The sequence below is a fragment of the Plecotus auritus genome (assembly GCF_963455305.1).
Source record: "Plecotus auritus genome assembly, chromosome: 12".
In the NCBI taxonomy this organism is placed as follows: Eukaryota; Metazoa; Chordata; class Mammalia; order Chiroptera; family Vespertilionidae; genus Plecotus; species Plecotus auritus.
Window position 1 is genome coordinate 42664740 of NC_137778.1, and position 21376 is coordinate 42686115.

General features: G+C 49.3%; 1 protein-coding gene across 1 annotated transcript; it reads right to left on the reverse strand.

The window, feature by feature from the left end:
* Nucleotides 1-2425: 2425 nt before the first annotated feature.
* VCAM1 (vascular cell adhesion molecule 1) lies at nt 2426-21032 on the reverse strand. Its single transcript, XM_080647571.1, has 9 exons — nt 20464-21032; nt 19642-19917; nt 16872-17192; nt 15672-15938; nt 13410-13685; nt 11253-11573; nt 9904-10170; nt 6734-7000; nt 2426-3335 (listed from the first exon to the last, which is right to left on the reverse strand). The coding sequence occupies exons 1-9, from the start codon at nt 20513-20515 to the stop codon at nt 3175-3177; spliced, it is 2208 nt and encodes a 735-aa protein (XP_080503697.1). The 5' UTR covers nt 20516-21032; the 3' UTR covers nt 2426-3174.
* Nucleotides 21033-21376: the final 344 nt, after the last annotated feature.

Consider the following 21376-nt stretch of genomic DNA (forward strand, 5'->3'; position numbering starts at 1 on the left):
GTAAAGTGTAAAGGCTCCTAAAGTCTCTTTACTCTTTCTGGAGAGTTTGGTGAAGCAGGACTCCAGTTATTTGGGCAAATCCTGGGAAGTCCATGTTCCCTTTGCGTGGCGGAAACAAGGGCCAGACTGGGACGGGGTTAGCAGGGGTGAGCCTGGAAGAGGCTTATCATAGAATCATTTCATTACGTCAGAGACACGGACAAACGTCCAGAGCCACTCGGCTGAAAGGGCTGAGCAAAGGAATGAATGAAGCCAGTTGCTCAGATTCAGTAATTTACAAAGAGCCATATGGCAGTTTGTCTCCTTCCCAGGATTTCCTTAAATCCTTCCCAATCTGCTTAAGTAATATCAGATTCCCACAGAAGGAAACCAGGCGAGATTGGCAGGGAGTGACCACACGATTCTTGAGGCATAAAGTCGACGTTTACGTGAGACGCGGGTATGAGGCCGGGTAGCTGGTGACATCGTGACCACACCTGGAGACTGAACTCCCGTTTCACTTTGGTGAGGCATTTTCAGCCACAGTCACGGCCAGGTCCTCCCTGGCTCCCAGCCTCCGAGAGTGTGGAGTGATGGGGTGCAGGCTCTCCGTGTCACCTTCCCTCCGCCAAGGCCGTATTTGGAAATCCCAGAGGTGGCTCGGTGGTGAAAGGTGGTTCAAGTATTTTCCTCTCCTTTTCATTCTCTGAGCCAACATTCCAATGCTCAGCAAGCCAGAGCTGCTGCCTCCCCCGGGCTGGGCCTGGAAGCCCTGAATGTTTACAGGCCTTGGAGAATTCCAAGTGTCAAGCTCAGGTAGGGTGCTATTTTTACCTGGCTGCTGTTGGGAGACATACTTGCCATGGTTCACACACTAGAAAAGAACGCTTCTGACTGTGATTGCATTGCATTCAAATTTGGAAAATGGAAAATAGTACACCTTTTTCGCCCAGCCTCTCGAACCCTCCCCCCACCCACAGTGTGCTCCTTTCCGGTCACGGTCACTCAGGAAGTACTCAGTACCTGACGTGAACACCATGCACTATCGTTGCATGCTTTGAACTATATGTAAATGAGGTCATGTAGTATGTACTCTTTTGTACATGGTTTGTTTTTCCAGTCACTGTTAGCCAGGACCATGTAAAATAATTGCTCATAACGGAAAATAACTGGAAACAGCACGAACATCCATCAACAGTAGATAAATAATGGATAAATAAATTGTGGCAAAATCTTATAATATTGTGCTATAATATTGAGTCATAAATACTAACAACTAATAAAAAGTGAATGACCTGTAGCTATACTGGTATATAGCAACATGGATAAATTATGCAAATGCATAAATTTGAGTGAAAGAATAAAGTCATGGGCAAATTTACCATTTGATTATCCCATCTAATAAAGAGGGAATATGCTAATTGACCATCACACCCTCACAAAGATGGCGGTGCCCACAGCCAATAAGGAGGGAATATGCTAATTGACTGGCACGCCCTCAAAGATGGCAGCACCCACAGCCACAAGATGGCGGTGCCCAGTACCCTAAGCCCCGCTGGGGTGGCAGGCTCGTGGCACAGCTGGGCCCGCCCCCAGGTGGGTCCGGCCACTCCGTGCGCCTGCCTCCGGAGTCCCCCAGTCCCCTCAGACCCCCAGCCACCCAGGGCCGGCTCAAGGTGCAAGCAAGCCTCAGATGTCGGCTTCCCAGCTGCCCAGGGCCGCCCGAGGCTCAGGTAACCAGGGCTGACCGAGGCTTGCACTGCCGGCAGTGGCAGCAGCAGAGGTGTGATGGGTGCGTCGCCTTCCCCTGATCGCCGGGTCGCCTCCCACCGCTGAGGGCTCCTGGACTGTGAGAGGGGGCAGGCCAGGCTGAGGGACCCCCATCCAGTGCATGAATTTTCATGCACCAGGCCTCTAGTATCTATATGAAATTCAAAACCTGGCAAAATTATATACTGTTTTACTTAGGGCTAGCTATTCAGGTATAAAATCTCCAAAGAAAGCAAGGGAATGGCTAATATAGAATTGAAGGTATTGATCACTGCTCAGCGAGAGGGTCGCAGGGAGGAGTGCCTCTACGAGGCTCTGAAGGACAGTCACGTTCCAGCTGAGGTCTGAGGGAATGTGCATGGTGTTCACTCATCATTGCCCTGCATGTTTCTGGGTTCATGCCTTCATGTGTGCTGTACTTTACATTCTTTACATTGCAGAGTCCAAGGACACAGAACCTGATGTTCCCATTCAGTGGGTTAAGATGGCACCCAGAAACCTGAACTTCTTCAGGTTCCCATGGTGATGCTGATAAAAGCAGTGTGAGGCCCATATTTTGAGTGTTACTTTTTTTTCCTGCGGGTTTGAATTCTTCATCCTTGGAACATGGGATTTCAAGAAGAGCTACCATGTGGTTCAAGGAGGCAGTTGGTAATAAACACACAACTCTTACAAGTCCAGAAATGACCACTTTACTTACAAAAAGACTAAACATTTACAAAAGGAGATCAAAAGAAGTTGCATTACTAGGTCACTTTGGGAACGTTGCACAAGAGGGGGATGAACAAACAACATCAAACATCTCCGTACCATGTCAGTACCGTCCAGAGAAACCCAGTCAACCATTACACCAGAGGTCCAAGTTTTAGTACCTGAAAGTCAACCCTGCACCCTCTTGGTTCATCATTTGCCTGTAAAATATAAAACCCTGGCGTTTTTACAAACATGATGCTGTTGTCCATGAACTTGATAGGAATCCAATTTTGTTATAGGGAGGGAAAACAGTATAAAAAGATGATACAGGTCAGCTGCCAGTCCATGTTAATGTTAAATTTTTCTAAGACGCATTACGTTAGACCAACCAGTCCAGGCAACACTGTTGAATTATTTTAGAGCTCTCCCTCGCAGGTACTGCTATTCCAAGCAATCTTGCTAGGGCATAATTTTATCTGACATATGTACAGGTCCTGGTACTGTATATACACATCAAGGGACTGCTCCGGGCCGCACACCTCCGTGCTCCTGCCTGTGTTTCAGACAGGAAGTTGGCCCTGGGCTTCGGGTCACAGCTAGAAGCTTGGGCAGCCGTCTCCCTCTGAGAGTCCGCCGTGTCCGGAAGTCAGGAATCAGCCCGTTGCTTTCCCCATGGAATAGAATGAAGGCTCCAGGCTGACAGTGTCTGTGGCCGAGCATTTCAAATGCCAGCTACACTTTCGATTTCTGTGCTTCGACGAGACTGTAGGACCCCTTCATGTTGGCCTTTCTCGCAAAGTACACGATCATCCCAATGGCGGGGACGATTAAGGAGGACGCACAGTACAGCACCAGGAGCCCGGGAGAAAAGTAGTCCTTGCTGCCTTCTCTTCCTGGAAAGTGACGGAATGGGAGCAGTTAACGTCTGGCACGCAGAGGTGGCTTCACTGTCACATGCCCACATGTTCACAGGACATACAGCGCGTTCTCAAAGAGAAGAGAAGCAAAGCGGGGAGAAGGGTCCTTAGGGCCCCACAGGCATGTTCCCCGGAGTCGCCCAAACAGTGGCCACAGCCGTGGCGGGTCAGTGACAGCTATCAGCTCCCACAAACGTGGAGGCAAGCAGAGGCAGGCTCACTTGTAGAATGGAAGGTATTGCGCCTCTCCTTAGGGCTCACGTACGAGAACAAGCCATGGGGAGGCGTGTTTGCTTTGGGAAATGTAAATATGTACCAAAGAATGAGGACTCTGGTCACCACGAACTGAGGTGACTAACCGCTTAGTTGTGCAAGGAAATCCGTGTAACATCTGGAGTGTAACCCTATAGTCACACACCATGTGTAAGACAGGAAGCAAAAGAGTCCTTGCCAATGGCCTGTATGGAGACATACGGAAAACCATGTCTCAAGTAGGGCATCTTAATATACATGTGACTCCCCTTCACCAGTTATATCATCTCTTGATAAACTGAAGTTTGGAGATAGTACTGTACTTGAGCATAAATATCACTTCCTCAAAGAGTCCATCTCTGACCTACTGCTCCCTCTACCTAAATCAGGAGCCCCAATATGCTTTCATAATCCGTTATACTTCCCCTTTCTGGCTCTTAGTATCACACCTTGTAATTGAACATTTTTTTTGTATGACTACCTATTCAATTTGGTTTCCTCCTGCAGATTGTAAGTTACTTATTTTCTTTATGGTCCACCACTGAAGAGCAAGTACCAGGCTCACTGCTTGGAGTAGCTGGCAGCCAATATATATTATATTTTATTGACCTTAGAGAGAGGAAGGAAGGGAGAGACAGACAGACAGAAAGAAAGAGAGACGGAGAGAGAAACATCGATCGGCTGTCTCCCGTACGCACCCCAGTCGAATGTGCAACCCTTTTTGGTGTACAGGACGGCGCTCCACCCAACTGAGCCCCCTGGCCAGGGCTACGTATTTTTCAGTAGTCATACCTTTCTCCTCTCTGTATCCTGTCATCTTGTCATGCAGTTGCAAGTTGGGTACAGGAGGTAATAGCATACAAAAACTAAAATTAGTCCTCTCTCTCATCTGCTAGAGTGATCTGACAGCTGCAAGCCTACTTGGTATCTTAGCCTTACAAGAACCTGTGCAGCAGACAGCCAGGCCCTGGCTGGAGACACCTCCACCTGGACCTCCCTCAGCACCGCACCGTGTGACCTCGCAGGGGTTACGTGTCTTCAGGTAGCATGTGCGCTGTCTAGGCCCAGAAGAATGAGTGATGTGACTAGAGGGTTCTGACCACTGGATGTCACCCAAGTAGAAAAGAATCACGAGGGTCAGGCTGGGGAGTCAATTTTCCAAATTGTTCAGGTTTTTACCCTTCACCCTAAGCATGATGATTATCGCCTCGTTGTCCTCCTTTCCCTTGCTGGAGCAGATCTAACCAGGCTAAGTGGAAGGGTCAGGTGTTAGCGGGAAGTCATTATCACCCTGTGGTCAGGCATCAATGCCAAAGGCATGTTGGGCAGTGGTGTTTCTGCTCCTTTTGTTTCCTCTGAAATTTAATAAGCATTAGCTTTTGCCTTCAGTTTTCCCCCTCGGGCATCTGCAGTAAAACAGATTTGCTGCTGAGTCGCTTCCCAGAGCAACACAGTTTCCAGCACAGTTTCCTATTAGCTGTATAAACACTGGAAATCCTAAGGGCTCCCAGCTATTTCTGGGATACATTCAAGCCAAAACAAAACAGAGTTCATTTTAAACCTCAGACAAATACAGGGGGAAAGTAGTTCAAGACACCCAGGGAAAATATCAGATTCTGTCTCCATTGATGTGTCGTTATTTTAAACCATATTTGGCCTGGGGGCCTGGATTCCTGAGTGCCCAACGTGCTGTCATTGTTAAGTAATAAGTGAACATGGCAAATACCTAAATTACTAATTTCGCAGAACAATTAGAAAAGACAGAAATAGCGTTAGAAAGTGGAGAAGCTGTGATTTGTCTTTAATTACAAGTGTTAGGAGTCTGATTCCCTGGGGCTAGGCTTAACTGAAGGTGGCCTGCAGGCATGGAGGGTTGAAGGAAAGAGGAATGCATGCATGTCAACCTACTCATAACTGAGATCTCAATCCATCCAGACTCATCCCCAACCTCATTGGAAGTTCTGATCACATACACCCCGTGTCATCCTGAGTGACCCGGTACAGGGTGAATGTTCCATTCTTTGAACACATAGTCACTTCATTGACCAGACCAACTCTTTCAGGACAATCACTCAGGTGGATGACTAAAGGTTTTACATGTAATTGTGACATTTTCCCCTTCTTTAACATTTCTAGATGGGTGTATTGATATTGTCGTGTTTTGAGGAGGTACTGTGGAGACAGAAAACAGAACGTAAGGCCTGCAGTCTTGAGAGTTTGGGCCAGATGAGTAAAAGTTTACCTGTTATCTGACCTAGGCTCACATTCCCTTTACATTGACAAGTGGTTGCTAACTCTGCTGGCCAAGCGCCCGGGGCTCGTAGGAGAGTTGCATTTGTTTGCAATCCCAGTCACTCCAGTAGGGCTTCCAGCCCACAGCTGGGAGTTCATTGGCACACAGAGGAGTGGGAGAGGGATGAGAAAAGGCTGGCCTATTCTGCTCGCACCAGGAGGACCCACAAATCTTCCTTTTGAGTGGTCATTGAGGGGTTAAAAGAGTAAGGAGCCCCTGAAGTTTCTCTGCTGAGACCATTGCCTGCTCCCCGCCACCCTCCATCGGAATAAAATAGAATTTACAAGGGGCTGGGATGTTTAAGGAGGTAATGGTATAGATAAAGATTCATAAAAGTGGTTCTGCATCAAGATGGCCACTCCTGATTGTTAGGATTATTATCCTGAAAAGAGTTGATCCAGCAAATGGGCAGTTTTCAGAGAATCGAGTTCTCTTCTGTTAGGAAGGACTCAGATCTGGCTGGAACCCTCCTCTTCCCGCATGTCAGTCCTACATTTTCCGTTTTCTCGGAACCCCCAGGGGAAGGTTTAGAAAATATGTTGAAACACTTAGGAGACACAAGACCTCAGAGACCAGTGCCGAGTTGTGAACTTTGAGAAAAGCAGATGGGAACTCTGCACTCACCAAGGATTCATGTCAACTTCCTGGCCCAACTCCATAGGTTGGAGCAGCTGTGCATTATTATCTTAGGAAGCATTAAGAAATGAACACTGTCAACATGGAGCTCCGTTTTGGCCAACTCATTCATCTCATCCTAGAAATTCTGTACCGTCCACCAAAATTCAGACCTATCATTAACATTTCTGAAAAACAAGACCAAAACTCTAACCTTTCACATCAAGGGTGATACTTCTGGACTGCAGGCCACGCTCATTTTTAGATTCACATTCGTACACTCCCGCATCCTCTAACTGGGCCTTGTGGATGGTATATGCGCCTTCTATGGACTTGAGCACGGTGTCCCCTGACTCAGCTTTTTTCTTCAGGATTATCCAGGTTTTGGGAACATTTCCACATGTACAGGAGATAATGACAGTGTCTCCTTCCTGGACGCTCTCAGAAGGAGAAGCTGTAAGCTGCATGTCTTTTGGAGCGACTGTAAAGAGAATTTGAGAGGCAACTCTGAGTGGGTAAAATATAAACCAATTCAGCATTAATAATAGCATCAATAGCTGTCAAGGAGCTATATGTGCTTACTGATTGCATGTTTAGAGGGGTGAGTAAAGATGTCAAGCATTGACTGGTTGGCTGTAAATGTCATGTTTTTAATAAGAGAAGACATTTCTTATGCTTCTCGCCTATCCCTCAGTCCTTTACCCAGCCCAGCCAAAAGACAGGTGCTGTGTAAACAGCTATAGAATTCCAGTGTGAAAAAGAGCCCTTTTTTAGTTGCACTGCCGTGTAACCAAAAGGGTTTGTCCTTCCTTGAAAGGCAAAGGCCTTTATGGGCTGGATCCTCTCAGATCAAGAAATTCAGCTGTGTAGAGGTGGCTTTCTTCCCATCCTTAACAACCACAACTACCATCTCCTAAGTGCCGGGCACTGGGCTAGGCACCTGACAGGCCGCATCTCTGTGATGACTTAACCCATGGGAGGAGGGCCTCCAGCACCATTTCGTAAGTGAGAGTCCCCTTAAGTTTATCTGTTTTTCTGACTTGATTTGAGATTCTGTCCTCAACCCAAGTGACACTACCCTGACATCCATCCTAAGGGCTTTCTTTAAGGTGTGCATTGGCCTTCCGAAGTTCTTCCCTTAAAATACGAAATACTACTGAGATGAGGTAACAAGAAAGTCACTAATACCTTAGTGGAAATACTACCAAGAAAATAACACCAAGGAGTCTGAGAGCCCCAGTGAAGAAAAGGGCCTTGGACCCCAACAGGGAAAGTATGGAGAAAAACTCCAAATTGATCACTTTATGGTTTTGCCTAAAATTACCTATAGCTTCAACCTGTCAACTAGGAACTGTTTTGTCCTCAGTCTTGGATCTCCACCCGGAAGAGAGGCTCTGGATCTGATAGCTTAATCCACTCTGGTGTTTCCATGCCATCAAACTGAACGAAAGGATGTGGTCACTGCTATTCTTAATCTCGGCATTTACCAAAGGTTTAAGTGCCCTTTAGGCTTCTAAGAAAATGCTAGCAGGCACCTTGTGAGATTACCACTGAGAGTCCAATTCAGCCGGATATGATGGCTTTAATCATAAGTAATTTTCAAATACATACATATGTCTTCTTATTCTCATTTCAGCACCATAATCATTGCCTTGTAAGTGTAACTGGGATTCCTGGCATGGTTCCTGGAGCTGGCAGTCCACTTGAGGTTTAAAAGAGTTTTAGGATAAGAGACTTGGCATGGTTCATGAGAAAGTACTATTCCAGGTATTTTCTTTGCATAGGAAACATTGTGAGCTCTTCAAAACCCTTAATACATTTGTTTAGTAAAGATTTTGTTTTCAAAGAGGACTTTGGGTTCATCTTGTTTGGGAGTCTCTGTGCTTCCTAGACTTCCATGTCTATTTCCTGAACTGGGTTAGGGGAGTTTCCATCATTGTTTTTTTCAAATAAATTTTCAATTTCTTACTCTCTTCTCCTTCTGGCACCCCTCTGATGCAAACATTGATATGCTTGAAGTTATCCCAGAAGCCCCATATACTCTTTTTTTTTTTTTTTTTCTTAGCAGTTAGTTATCTACAAGGGAGTTCCCATAAGGTTGTAAGTTGATTTCTCAATAGAAACTTTGCAGGCCAGAAGGGATTAGCACAAAATATTCAGAGTGATGAAAAAGCAAGGACCTACAATCAAGATTACTCTACCACGTAAAGCTATCATTTAGAATCGAAAGACAGATAAAGAGCTTCCCAGACAGGAAAAAAAAACAAACAAAAAACTAAAGGAGTTCATCTCCACCAAACCAGTATTAAAAGAAATGTTAAAGGGTCCTCTTTAAGAGGAAGAAGAAAATAAAAGATCAAAAATATGAATAATAAAATGGCAATAAATACCTGTCAATAATTACTTGAAATGCAATGGATTCAATGCTCTAATCAAAAGACATATGGTGCCTGAATGGATAACAAAACAATACCCTTACATATGCTGTCTACAAGAGACTCCCTTCAAATCAGAAGACACATACAGACTGAAAATAAAGGGATGGAAAAAGGTATTTCATGAAAATGAAAACAAACAAACAAAAAAAAACAAAAAAAAATGGAGTAGCAACACTTATACCAGACAAAATAGAGTTTAAGATAAAGGCTATAACGAGACATAGAAGGGCCCAGCAATTTCACTTCTGGGTATTTATCCAAAGAAACCCCAAACACTACATGGAGAAAACATACACATCCATAGGTTTATTGCAGCATTATTTGCAGTCAAGATACGGAAGCAACCTAAGTACCTATCAATAGACGAATGGATAAAGAAGTGGTAGATGTATACAATGGACTATGACTGAGCCAAAAAAAGATTGGAATCTTATCATCTTCAACAACATGGATGGACAAACAGGGGATTGTGCTGCGTGAAAGAAATCAGACAAAGAAAGACAAATGCCAGATGATTTCACTTATATGTGGAATCTAAAAAAAATAATAATAATAAACTAACACAGAAGAGAAACAGACTCATAGGTCAGAGAATATTTTGACAGTTGCTAGATGGGAGGTGTTTGGGGACTGGATGAAAATGGTGAAGGGATTTAGAAGTACAAATTGGTAATTACAGTATAGTCATGGGATATAAAGTACAGCATAGGGAATATCATCAATATTATAATAACTACATATGGTGTCAGATGGATACTGGATTTATTGGTGTGATCACTTTGTAAGTTACATAAATATCTAATCACGGGGTTATACACTTGAAATGAATATAATATTGTGCATCAACTGTAATTTAAAAATAAAAATTGTAAAGAGGACTTTGTTCAAAAGCACTAACACAACCAAAATAATACTAGCAATAACTCACGAATCACACTCTGCTCACCTTGGATAATTAATTCAACTTCATTTCTGCTTATCCCAGCCAGGCTGCTCCCTTCACACACATAAATACCAGAATCTTCCCTTCTTGTAGAAGTTAAGGTGAGCGTTGTGTTCTCAGAAAGAAACTGGAGCTGCCCATTCGTAAGCTGCCTGCTCCACCGGAACCTGGGTGCTGGGAGGCCATCGCTAGAGCATGTCATCGTCACAGAACTGCCTTCCTCCAGGATGGAGGAGGGGCTGACCAGGATGCTGGTGTTCCTGGGGGCAACTGGAAAGGGCGGGACACTTGTTAGCTTGACCCCTTAAGCCCTGAGTTCCAAAGAGCTTTAATAATGTCGCAAAGCCAGGCTATGCAAGCAATGGGTTAGAACAGTTCATAACCCTCGATGACTTCACCAAAGGGGGCTCCCGCCCCCTTTTACCCTAGCAGATGCAGAAGCATAGACAGAAAAAAATGGACACATCCTGGGTATTTCCTAAGGCAGGCAGGTTCTGCAGGAACTCTTGCTACCCAAGAGGGGACGATCCATGACAGTGTACTGTGGGACAACACTTATGGAACGTTAAACGTGACTACCAATTATCGGACTCTCCCGTGAAAAGGCAGAGCCTATGTTTCTACCCGTTGAACCCACGCTGCCCTGTGGCTCCCTGTGACCCATGTAACCGAAGGAAGTCCCACTGTAGGACTCCAAGCCCAGGCCTATCTCCCTCTCGAAACACCTCGTTCTGGTGACTAAACCGAGGCCGCTTTCCTTGCGGGTGAGAGCGCACGTGGAGAAAGGGAGGCCCAGGCATCCCAGGAAGGCCCCACTGACCCGCCAACTGACCGCGTGAGCGAGTTCATCTCAGGCCACACTGAGCAGATGACCCGCCCCGACCACCCTGCCAAAGCCGCCGTCTCATAGAATCACAGGCCAATCAATAGGCGGTTATTGTCTTCAGTGTTGGGGGTGTTTGTTAAAATAATCATTATGGCTGAAGCCGGTTTGGCTCAGTGGATAGAGCGTCGGCCTGCGGACTGAAGGGTCCCGGGTTCGATTCCGGTCAAGGGCATGTACCTTGGTTGCGGGCACATCCCCAGTGGGAGGTGTGCAGGAGGCAGCTGATCGATGTTTCTCTCTCATCAATGTTTCTAGCTCTCTATCCCTCTCCCTTCCTCTCTGTAAAAAATCAATAAAATATATTTTAAAAAATAAATAAATAAAAATGAAATAATCATTATGTGACATTTCTTTTCAGTCTTTTTCCTTTTCACGGAGGTTTTAACTCCTAACCTCGTGTCCACTGACTATTTCCTGGCAAAAGAGAGGAAGAACCCCTGTGAAACCGTGGGTGCGCCACACTTACTGTTCACGTGGAGCGTCTGTGAACTCTGCCGCTGTCTGGGTTCCAAGTCCAGCTCGTCCAGGTGTAACTGAGCCAGACAGACAAGAGCTTCGCCAGTGTCTTCGGTGGTGGGGACGAAGGTCATGTCCAGACTCCCGGTCTCTAGGGATTTCTTGTCCGCGTCCATCAGAAAGCTTTTATTCTTCACCACGCTGCCCCCCTTCAGGAGCTGGATCTCCAGCCGCTCCAGCGGGTACACGTCGGGCACCTTGCAGCTCACGGTGACCGGCCTGCCGCTCACTACCACGCCGCTCGTCTCAATCTCTGGGTCTCTGGGGAACGCTGCAAACACCAAGCAAAAAGGATGCTCGTGTGTGGCTTTGAACGGAAAATCGGAACTAATCTCTATTAAATCCAAAGCTCTCCAGTGACAGCTTTAAAGCCCTTGGGAGAGTATGGCCACCACTGTGTAAATAACGACGTTAAGCAGAAAGGTTTGCGATACTAAATATATGTGATGCTGGGAACAGAAAGTAGTAAATGAAGCAATCCCGTAATAAATGTACTTATTCCCTCTTCTAGTGACGCAGCGCTGCTGAGCGCCGTGGCGGACTCTCCCCGAGACCCACGCGTTTCCCCATCTTATTTAGTAACGCCGTGTTTCACGTGTTTGCCAAGATGTGTTGAATATTGACTGCGTGCTAGTCCCTTACTGAGTCTCCGTCCTTAAAACAGCCTGATAAAGTGGGGATTATTTAACGTACTTACAGCTGGGAAAAGCTACAGAGCACTTATTTCAAAGCTAGGAAAACGGACAAGTCTGGTAGTGGCCAGGAGACAGTCACTGGCAGCGGGTCTGGAAGTCCTGAGCTGGGACCAGACTCACATTTCCCTGAGCTCAGAGCTCAAACCGCACGGGCTCTCAGCATCAACGAAGCCCTCCCCCAATCCTCCCCCGCCCCGCCCTGCCCCGCCCAGATCTCGGTTTAGACATCGGAATGTCCCATGGCCACGTGTAGGCAGCAAGTTGTACATCTCTCTCAGACAATACTTGTAGTTAAGGAAAAAACAACTGTAAGAGATTCCGGTTCTAAGTAAGATTTACATGAAATCTTATGCAAATCAATGAACACAAGACTAAAATAGTTGCCAAGAGCTAGAGCCATGCTGACATTTTTCTCTCCCGTGAGTAAAATGCTGTTAAAGCGATACATCCTCAACTGCTTCCAACTGCAGGGGGGCTCCGCCGTGGTTCTCATTTCTGCTGGAAACGAGCCTACATCACCGGAGCCCGGGCGCTGGGTAATATGATAACAACCAAATTCACCCTTCTTTTAGAGACTCAAATCCCTTTATAGATAGACTCTACCTCCTTTCGAACAAACCCTGAGGGGGACCCAGTCGGGGCGGGTTTCCTGGTGGAAATCTCTACAGTACGGCCCCTTGAATTCTGCTGAACTAGACAAGGCAGAGTGACCCTCTGAAAGCAGTCACAAAGGTTGGTCCCTTTGCATATGTCGTCCCTCACTGGTTAAAAACAGAGGCGCTCCAGCAATGTGGACTCCGGGGCCATCTGGGGTTGTAAGGGCCCTTGTTCAGGTGACAAGCACAGTAAGAAAAAGCGCAGGGTGTGTATGTAGTTCGGTCACTGGCCCCTGACCTACTGCCCTTGTCCGTGCCCTCTGCCCACCCACACTCCCTGCCCGCGTTGTTCCTGGCTTTCCTCTGCTCCCCGCTGCCTCATTTCCCCATCCTGCCCATCAGCTTTCCAAATGCGTCTTCAGAACAGTAGGCTCGGCTCAGCTCCTGTCTAACGCTGAGTGGCCATCATGCCTCCGCAGTTATTGCAACAGGCACTGAGCCCCTCCCTGCTCACTCTCACCCCCAACGCCCGCACACTCACACAGAGGGGACAGGAAGCAGTGAGCACGTGGTGTGTTCCCGAGCCCGACTCCGACAAGACACAGGACCGCCGATGCTGTGCATGTATGTAATGTGTGCTGAAGATTTAGGCCAACTAAGTTGCCTCGGAAATTCTGGTTCCGAGAGTCAGGAACCATTCCCAGTGCTAACTTCCCTTCCTAAACACCCGGGTCTCATTGCACATCACAGACCCATATTATATTTCTTCCGACGGAACTGAAAACAGAACAGTAAACGGCTGTGGGAAGCACTCACAGTAGAGGTCCACCTTGACTCCCTTCTCCAGTTTCTTGCGCCCGCAGGTCACGGTGCACAGGTACGAATGCTCGTTCTCAAAACCCACAGGGCTCAGCGTCAGCGTGGACCTGGGCCCCTCGCTCCGCACCTGCCCGCTCAGAGGGCTGTCCATCTGGGTCCTCCAGGAGAAAGACGGGGCCTCGCAGCCCGCGGCACCGCATGTCAGCACGACCACGCCGCCAAGCCGAGCGGCGACCTGGGGTCCAGGGCCAATCTCAACCGTGAACGGTTTTTCTGGGGGAAAAGGACAAGACGAAAGGAAGGTGAGTCTTTTCTTCTTTCACCGCATTCCAGCATGTGGTCTTCGTCGGGTGTGATTTCCTTTAAGCTAACATCTGCGCCCAGAAACAGTTACTCCTTTCCACCTTGGGACCAATGGGAATGACACCACACCTTGTAAGATGAACCCACAGCGGTCCACTGACTCAGGCATTGAACAGAATGAACGCGGATAAGAATTTGTCCAGAGAGAGGGAGGCATTATGTCATAGCAATAATTCACTGTCTGCTCAGATGCAGACATCAAATCCCTGCGATAGCGGACAGCACTCAAGGCATTTAAGAGGTTCCAGTGCATTCAGCATTGTGTGAACCACTTTACGTATATTATCTCACTTAATCCTCACAACCTCATGAACATTCCGCTAATTCTCCTCCTCTGCCTACTCCTCCTCACCCTTCTCCCCTCCTTCTCTTCCTCCTGTTTCTCCTCCTCCACCACCTTCTCCTCCTTGAGGAAACTTAGGCTCAGAACTGCCGAATAACGTTATACAACTTGCAAGAGACAAAATTAAAGCTTGAAGCCAGGTGGGTCTGATTCAGGATCCTAGCTTTTCAGCTGCTTGAACAACTCAATCCAGTCACCCTCGTGTGGAGGTAAAACAAGACCTAAGAAAAGCACTAAAGAAAGCCACAAACACAGGTCTTCCCGTGAGACAGGGCCCGCAGGGGACCAGTGCTCGGAGCATCTGTCCCAACGGTGTGAAGTTACGCGTTGGAAGTCACACCGAAAGCAAAGTCACGGGCCAAGCATTAAAGTGGCTCAGGAGCCACCTCTAAACTTTGATGCGGAATAAAACACGGGGACTGGCAACTCAGAGGGGAGGGCCAACCCTGCCAAGTGTCCAGCATCCAGGAAAGCCCTCTGGCTGCTGGGCACACACCCTGCCCTCTGGGGAGACAGGGAATTCGAAATCTCCACTTTGTTCCCCTGAAGAAACAGGAAGTGTGGGGCAACTCTGAAAGTGACCGGTGAGACTCGGCGGGAAACCACTCACCTGGCCCTGGTGACTAGCGGGCTAGGGATGGAAGAAAGAGACCTCAACACATAATCACCCCAAATCCACCAGCCCGCGCGGGTTCTGTTCTGTGCGGGGAGCTGTTTCTCTCGGTGTGGCTGGCCTGGTTGTGACACTGTAGTCGCTTCCCAAGAAGGCTTTCCTCACATTACCTCCGAGACTGAGGGCTCTGAGGCTGAAAGCCGCAGCTCGTTCAGAGCAAGGCCCAGAGCTTCCTGGTTCCTGACCCTCTGGTGTGGGAAGGGGGAACTTTACAACAGAGCCACTTCCTGCCTGTGGACAAGTCTCAGATCGCTTCTTCTTTTTTTTTTTTTTTTTTTTTACAGTGGCCGCTCTGTTCCCACGTGAGTCTGTGGCCCCTGTGGGAGCACCTGGAAGGTCACTGAGGTCCTTTGCAAGTTCAGGTCCCTCTTTACCGCTTAGGCTGTCCGTATCCTGGGATGCAGACAGAACACCCCTTCCTCACCCAGCCGTGTCTCCCTCTCACTGCAATGGGACGCAGCTTATGATGGGTGGAGCCTTCCAGGACAGAGGACCCGCCCTCCATGCTTTTGTCAGGGGTGCCTTTCCTGGTCTCCTGAGAATGCCAGTCAAACACCCAACTGAGTGCATCTACTGATGGCGAGGTGGAATTCTCCTTTTTTAACCGTCCAAGTTTAGCCCCATGTCCTCACCTATGAAACATGTGAGCTGCCCGCGTGTACAATGTAGTATTCATCCTGCCATTATGGAGCACCTAGCATGTGGCAGGCACTGCATCTCACAGGTGTGAGGAAGGTGAATACATAACTGAGCTGGAGCATGCGACCATGAGATGGGGCACCGGTAAGACCTGAGGGAGCCATCGGGCATGGAAGCTGCCTCACCGTGGCCCAGAGCCCAGTGGCAGCATCGTCCTCTGCCTTTGGCACACCTCACTTACCCTGAACAAGTAATTCCACCTCTTTTCTGTCTTCTCCAACCAGGTTCACGCCTGCGCACACGTAAATTCCAGAATCCTCCACCCTCATGGCAATTAAAGTGAGAGTTGCATTTCCAGACAGCGGCTGCAGCTTCCCGTTGTCTAACTTCTTGCTCCAGAAAATCTGCGGAGCTGGCAGGCCGCGGCTGGCACAGGTCATTGTCACGGAGCCGCCCTCGTGCAGCCTGGTGGAGGGGCTCACAGAGACGGTGGTGTTCTTGGGGGCGACTGGAAAGACAGGGCACGATGTCAGCAACTGCTGAGCCCCGCCTCGACCCAACAGGAATGACGTATTTCTCCCACAGGCCTGGATCTGTGCGCCCACGACTTTGACACACTCACTGTGTCAGACTAGTAGAAAAAAATTAGTCCATCCAGTTTCTGACTAGTTTGATTGGGCTAATTTTTTTTTTATGGTTGGTGTTTTCAATTGGTTATAGATACTCAGAAATTAAGAAAGACTCTTAATGTGGTTCAAAGACTTAGTTATAGCTCTCTTGTCCAAGTTCTGCATTCTTTGGGAAAATATCCCCCACCTTGACTCTTCGGAGTTTTGATAAAAGCCTCTCCCTCTCATTCTCTTCCAAGCATGCTCTTGGGAGAGAATGAGAGGGAGCAGAGCAGAACGCAGTGTTCCTTCCAGGCTGGAACGGAGTGCAGCAGGGCCACTCCCACACAGCCCGGGATGAGGAGGCGGCCTCAGACCGCAGCCTCAGACCCGCAGCCTCCGGGAGTGTGGAGGCAACCAGAGCTCCTCTCCACCCCCCCGGCCCCCCCCACCACCACACACACAAGTACCCACAGAATCAGTGCTCGCCTTGTAAGACCTCTGTACCCGATGGTTCAGGGCGCAGTATAAGAATTTACAAACATGATAAAAAATGATACCATTTGAGTCCATTTCCTACTGCCCAGTGTATAGTATTATTACTTCCCTTCGATAGGCTGGGAAATAGAGAAATTAAGTGACCCAAGTTCACAAGTCTTATTAACCCACATCCAGCACTCTTTTCATGGAAACGCACTGTTGACAAATATTATGTTCTCCCGGAATAAAAATGGACTAAAACAAGTCTCTGCCTGACTTCAGCCGCTACGCGGACTGCCGTGTCCAGCCAAGATCCAAATCCCACTAAGGCTGGCCCGTCCCACAGCCCTTACCGTAGACCTGCAGTTCTTTCGTGGTCTCCCTTTTCCGGAGCTCTTCAGCAACTTCATTGATGTGCAACGTGGCTCGGCACACAAGAGCCTTTCCCACGTCCTCCCTGGTAGGAGTGAAGGTCACCTCCAAGCTCATGTTTTCCAGAGATTTGCTCTCCATCGGCTCCAGAAATTCTTGGTTTTTCAGGGGACGGTTGTCCTTCAGCAAATCAATCTCCAGCCTGTCGAATGGGTAAACGTCAGGGACCAGGCACGTGGCTGTGACCGGCTGTCCCACCTGCAGGGGGCCACGCAGGTGAATCTCCGGGTCCTTGGGGAAAGCTGCAAAGATCAAATGAACACGCGTGAGTGGGCTCCGGGCTCGTGTGGGGCAGGTCCCGTAGGGGCTTAATGCAGTGCAAACCGAATCTAAAGTTTCTGTTAAGACGTTCTTGATTCTTTGTTTAAGTCGCCTTTCATGATTCGGATCAGTTCACGAATCAGAGTCAGTCACCTTTCAGCCAATTCTTCAGCTCTGCTCCTGTATGTCTAAGGTTTACATGTTATTGAGTGAAAGAAGGGAGAGGAAATGAATGTTTATTAAGGACTTACATGTGCCCATCGCAGCGCCATTCATTTAGCACGAGTGATTTTATTCTATCCTCACAATGACCCTGAGAGATGGAGACCACGCTCCACAGATGTGAAAACACACACTTGGTGTATTTGCATAGCTGGCCCCAGTCACCCGCTAGTCAGTGTGAAGCCTGGGATTTAAGCTCAGGATTTCTGTTCTTCTGCACCGTCTCTGCGGGTTTTTATTTCGTTATATCACATTCTCTTGTTTTAGCCGGGGCAGACACATTCCCCTCTGACAGGTAAGAAACCGAGGCTGAACACGCCATTGCAGAGAAGAGCGGTTGGGTGAGATGTGCTCAGAAGGGGAGAGAGCCGCGTTACATGACCGGCTCCTGAAAAGGGCGCCTCTGGCAGGAACTGGTCCACCAGGAAGGGACGCCTGTGCGCTCTGTGAAGTCCGGAAGGCAGGGCTGCCCCCCGAAATGCCCAACTCGGCGCCCGCCCAGCCCTGCAGGGCGCCTCTCAGGGCCCGGGGCACGCACGGTTGGGCTCAGCCTCAGCCTCCTTGCAAAGGCTTCCTTGTCAGACCTTCAGGATGCTGACGAGGGCTTGGCTGGATGCGAGGCTCTGCAATAATAACCCAAAGGTCTCAGCCCTAACGACTCACAACCGAGTGTGTTCAACATAATGCGAGACAGACACACGGAAGAAAAACTCCAGGCAAGACCAGGGGGGCCAGAAGGTCTTCCCTTCTCTTCTTTAAATCTCCGGCGACTTAGGACGAGTGAGCAGAGGCAAAGGGGCTGGAAGTCTTGGATGTGAAAGAAACGCAGCCCTTTTCATTTTCCCACCCACAATCCCTGTCCCTCCGATTCTGGAAGGCCTGTGCCTACGGCCCACACCGTTCGCCGCCCGGCAATCCAAGCTCTTGCTGCTTTCCCTCTGTTTACAGAAGGGGCCCTTCTGGCGCTCAGGAAGCTGCACACACAGCGAGGATGCCTGCACGACCCGCACAATGGCAAGCAGCCTGCCAGGCAGTGTCCTGGGAAGAATTAGCAGCACATGGGACAGGAGGAATGGGCTCGGGTTTCTGGGCAGAGCTGAGCTCCGAGACACCAGAAAGGAAGCAATGTGACCATAAAGCAGTCACGTGAGGTAGGTCTCCGTGAAGCGCTGGAAAGCACAGCCGGTCTGTGGTTTTTGTTTCTGAAAGGGGGGCCCTCAGTCACCAAGGCCAGTGACTGATTGGAGGCTAGTTGTTCACTCCCCCCGCTGACTGTACTTGCCGGACTGAGAGCAGACGGGGATGTATTCTGGTGGAATGCTAAGCGAGGGGCATCCATTCACATTCACCAGGCAAATCTAATTCATTATGCAAATACCCTTGGGCTTGAGCAGTTGAACACCCAGGATTCATGGCACCAAAAGCAGCAAGGACGAACTCAAACTGACCCACCCCAAAATCCAGTGAGCGACGTGGATGCAGATATTCTTCTTATGTCCCAGGGGGGAGCTTTGGTATAGGAGCCTGTTACTAACTCATACGTCTCCCCCTTACACCCATGCTGAGCACCCCACTGCACAAGACTAAAGAAATGGGGAATCCCTGAAGGATGGCATTCGTGGATCATGTAGACGCGTGGCCAAGTAAACACGGAAGGGTCTACTCCAAGAGAAAGGTTTGTGCAATAAACTCTAGAGAGCTTCCCTGGTGGCTCAGAGCAGCAAAGCGCAGAGCAGTGAAGTCTTCCCGGCCACCAGGTCTGGGCAGTGGGAAGTGGAAGCCAAGGCTCGGGCTCCCGGGCTCATGCTAATCTCGGCTGTCTCTCACTCTCTGGGTGCGAGAATCTAGTCCTCTGGCCAAGAATCTAGACACGGCCCTAACCGGTTTGGCTCAGTGGATAGAGCGTTGGCCTGCGGACCGAGAGGTCCCAGGTTCGATTCCGGTCAAGGGCATGTACCTGGGTTGCGGGCACATCCCCAGTAGGAGGTGTGCAGGAGGCAGCTGATTGATGTTTCTCTCTCATCGATGTTTCTAATTCTCTATCTCTCTCCCTTCCTCTCTGTAAAAAACCAATAAAATATATATATATAAAAAAATAAGAATCTAGACACGGACGATGTTTTTCTGTTCAAACGCTCCCCCCCCCCCCCCCGTTAGAAACTTCATTTAACGCAAACTTGAGAGACAATGGGAGGCGCAGGTACTCACAGTAGACGTGCACCTCGATGCCCCGCTCCGCCTTCCTGGCCCCGCACGTGGCGGTGCACAGGTACGAGTGCTCGTTCTCGAAGCTCACGGGGTCCATGGTGAGCGTGGACGTGGAGCCGGCGCTCCGCACCTTCCCGTTCAGAGGGCTGTCGATCTGGGTCCTCCAGGAGAAAGCCGGGGCCTCGCAGCCCGTGGCGCTGCACGTCAGCGAGACCGAGGCGCCGATCGGGGCCATGACGGGGGATTCAGGCGAGATCTCGATCTTAAAGGCTTGAGCTGTGAAGGCAAGAGGAAGGCAAACTCTCACGGGTTCGTCTAGCATTCCGCTCGCCTCTGCCCCAGCACAATGCGCAGTGTGCTCTGGCCGCGCTCTCCTACCCTGCCCCCCCGCCCCCCCCCCCGTGACGGCACGGCCCCCCAAAGGCACGGGAATTGGGACTCGCTGCCAAGGAAGGTGTTGGAATGATCTGACCCTGAAGCCCATCTGTCAGCTTTGTGTTGTTGTTTGCTAAGCTTGATCTCATTAGCAAGCACAGGAAACCAGAGATAGCCCTTACCAGGGACAGAGCCACAGACTCCTTTGACGTGGGGGGGGGGGGCGGGGGGGGGGGGGGAACCATCCAAAGCCACATCCATTTGCAGCTCATAACACCACACAGCAGTGCTCACAGCATGTCGCAAGTCAAGTTACCTTCTGTTCCCCACCCCCCTGGTTTTAAGAATCCCAGTGCTTTTCCTCACCCCCCAGCAAAACTGGCCGAAGCTACAGTCAGGGCTAACTCAGAACCCGAGCATTCCCCACGGGTCAGGAGCAGAACTTACACGCAGCAAACGCCATCCAAAGTAGAGTCAAGGCCCCAGAGCTCCCCTCCATCTTCCCAGGCGGTGCTGCGCTGCTGGCCGAGGAGAAAGCAGTGGCTCCCAGACCTGCCTGTGCCCGCGAACGTGCCTGGGAAGCGCGGTCAGCTCCCGCGGCAGTGGGCGCAGTGGGGAGTGAAATAGAAAGTCTGCTCTTTATAAAGGGTCTCGTCCAGAGGCGGAGGGAAATCCCTTCAAGGGGAAACCCGGAGCAGAGCCAGAAAAAAAAGTTTCCCTGACAGCCGGCCAAGGCCAGGGTTAACCCCTTCAGCGGCCGTCCTGCTGAAACCGCTCCCTCTGCCCCAGAGAGGACCCTGCCCCCGGCCCCCTGCACAGCCAGGCTTCCCCTGCGGCTCCCGCCAAAGGCCCTCTTCGCCACGCACACCCGAGGCCCTGCTCACGGAGGGGAGGACGGGGCAGGGGCTGGGAGTGCAGGCGGGAGCAGGGGGGAGACTAGGAAACTGCACTCCGGTTTTGGGAGCAGCTAAAGCGCCACCCGTCCTGTGAACTGATTTTTCTCCATGAAGGAGAGAGATTTGTGATTCTAAGCAGAGGCTAAAGATCCTCTTACAAGAAAAAGTGCTGTCTTTCTGATGAGTTCATTTTTTTTTAAGGGAGACAGCACTGCTTCTTGGCCTTTTTTTTTAATTTATAGAAATAGGGGGGTTATTTTTTCTGTTTTTTTGTTTTGTTTTGTTTTGTTTTTGTCTTTGTTTTTTTAGCACAGACATCAACTTTCTGAAATGGTGTTCTTGAGTGGAAAGTAAAGGAATGTTGCCGAAACCGGTTTGGCTCAGTAGATAGAGCCTCCGGACTGAAGGGTCCCGGGTTCGATTCCGGTCAAGGGCATGTACCTTGGTTGCGGGCACATCCCCAG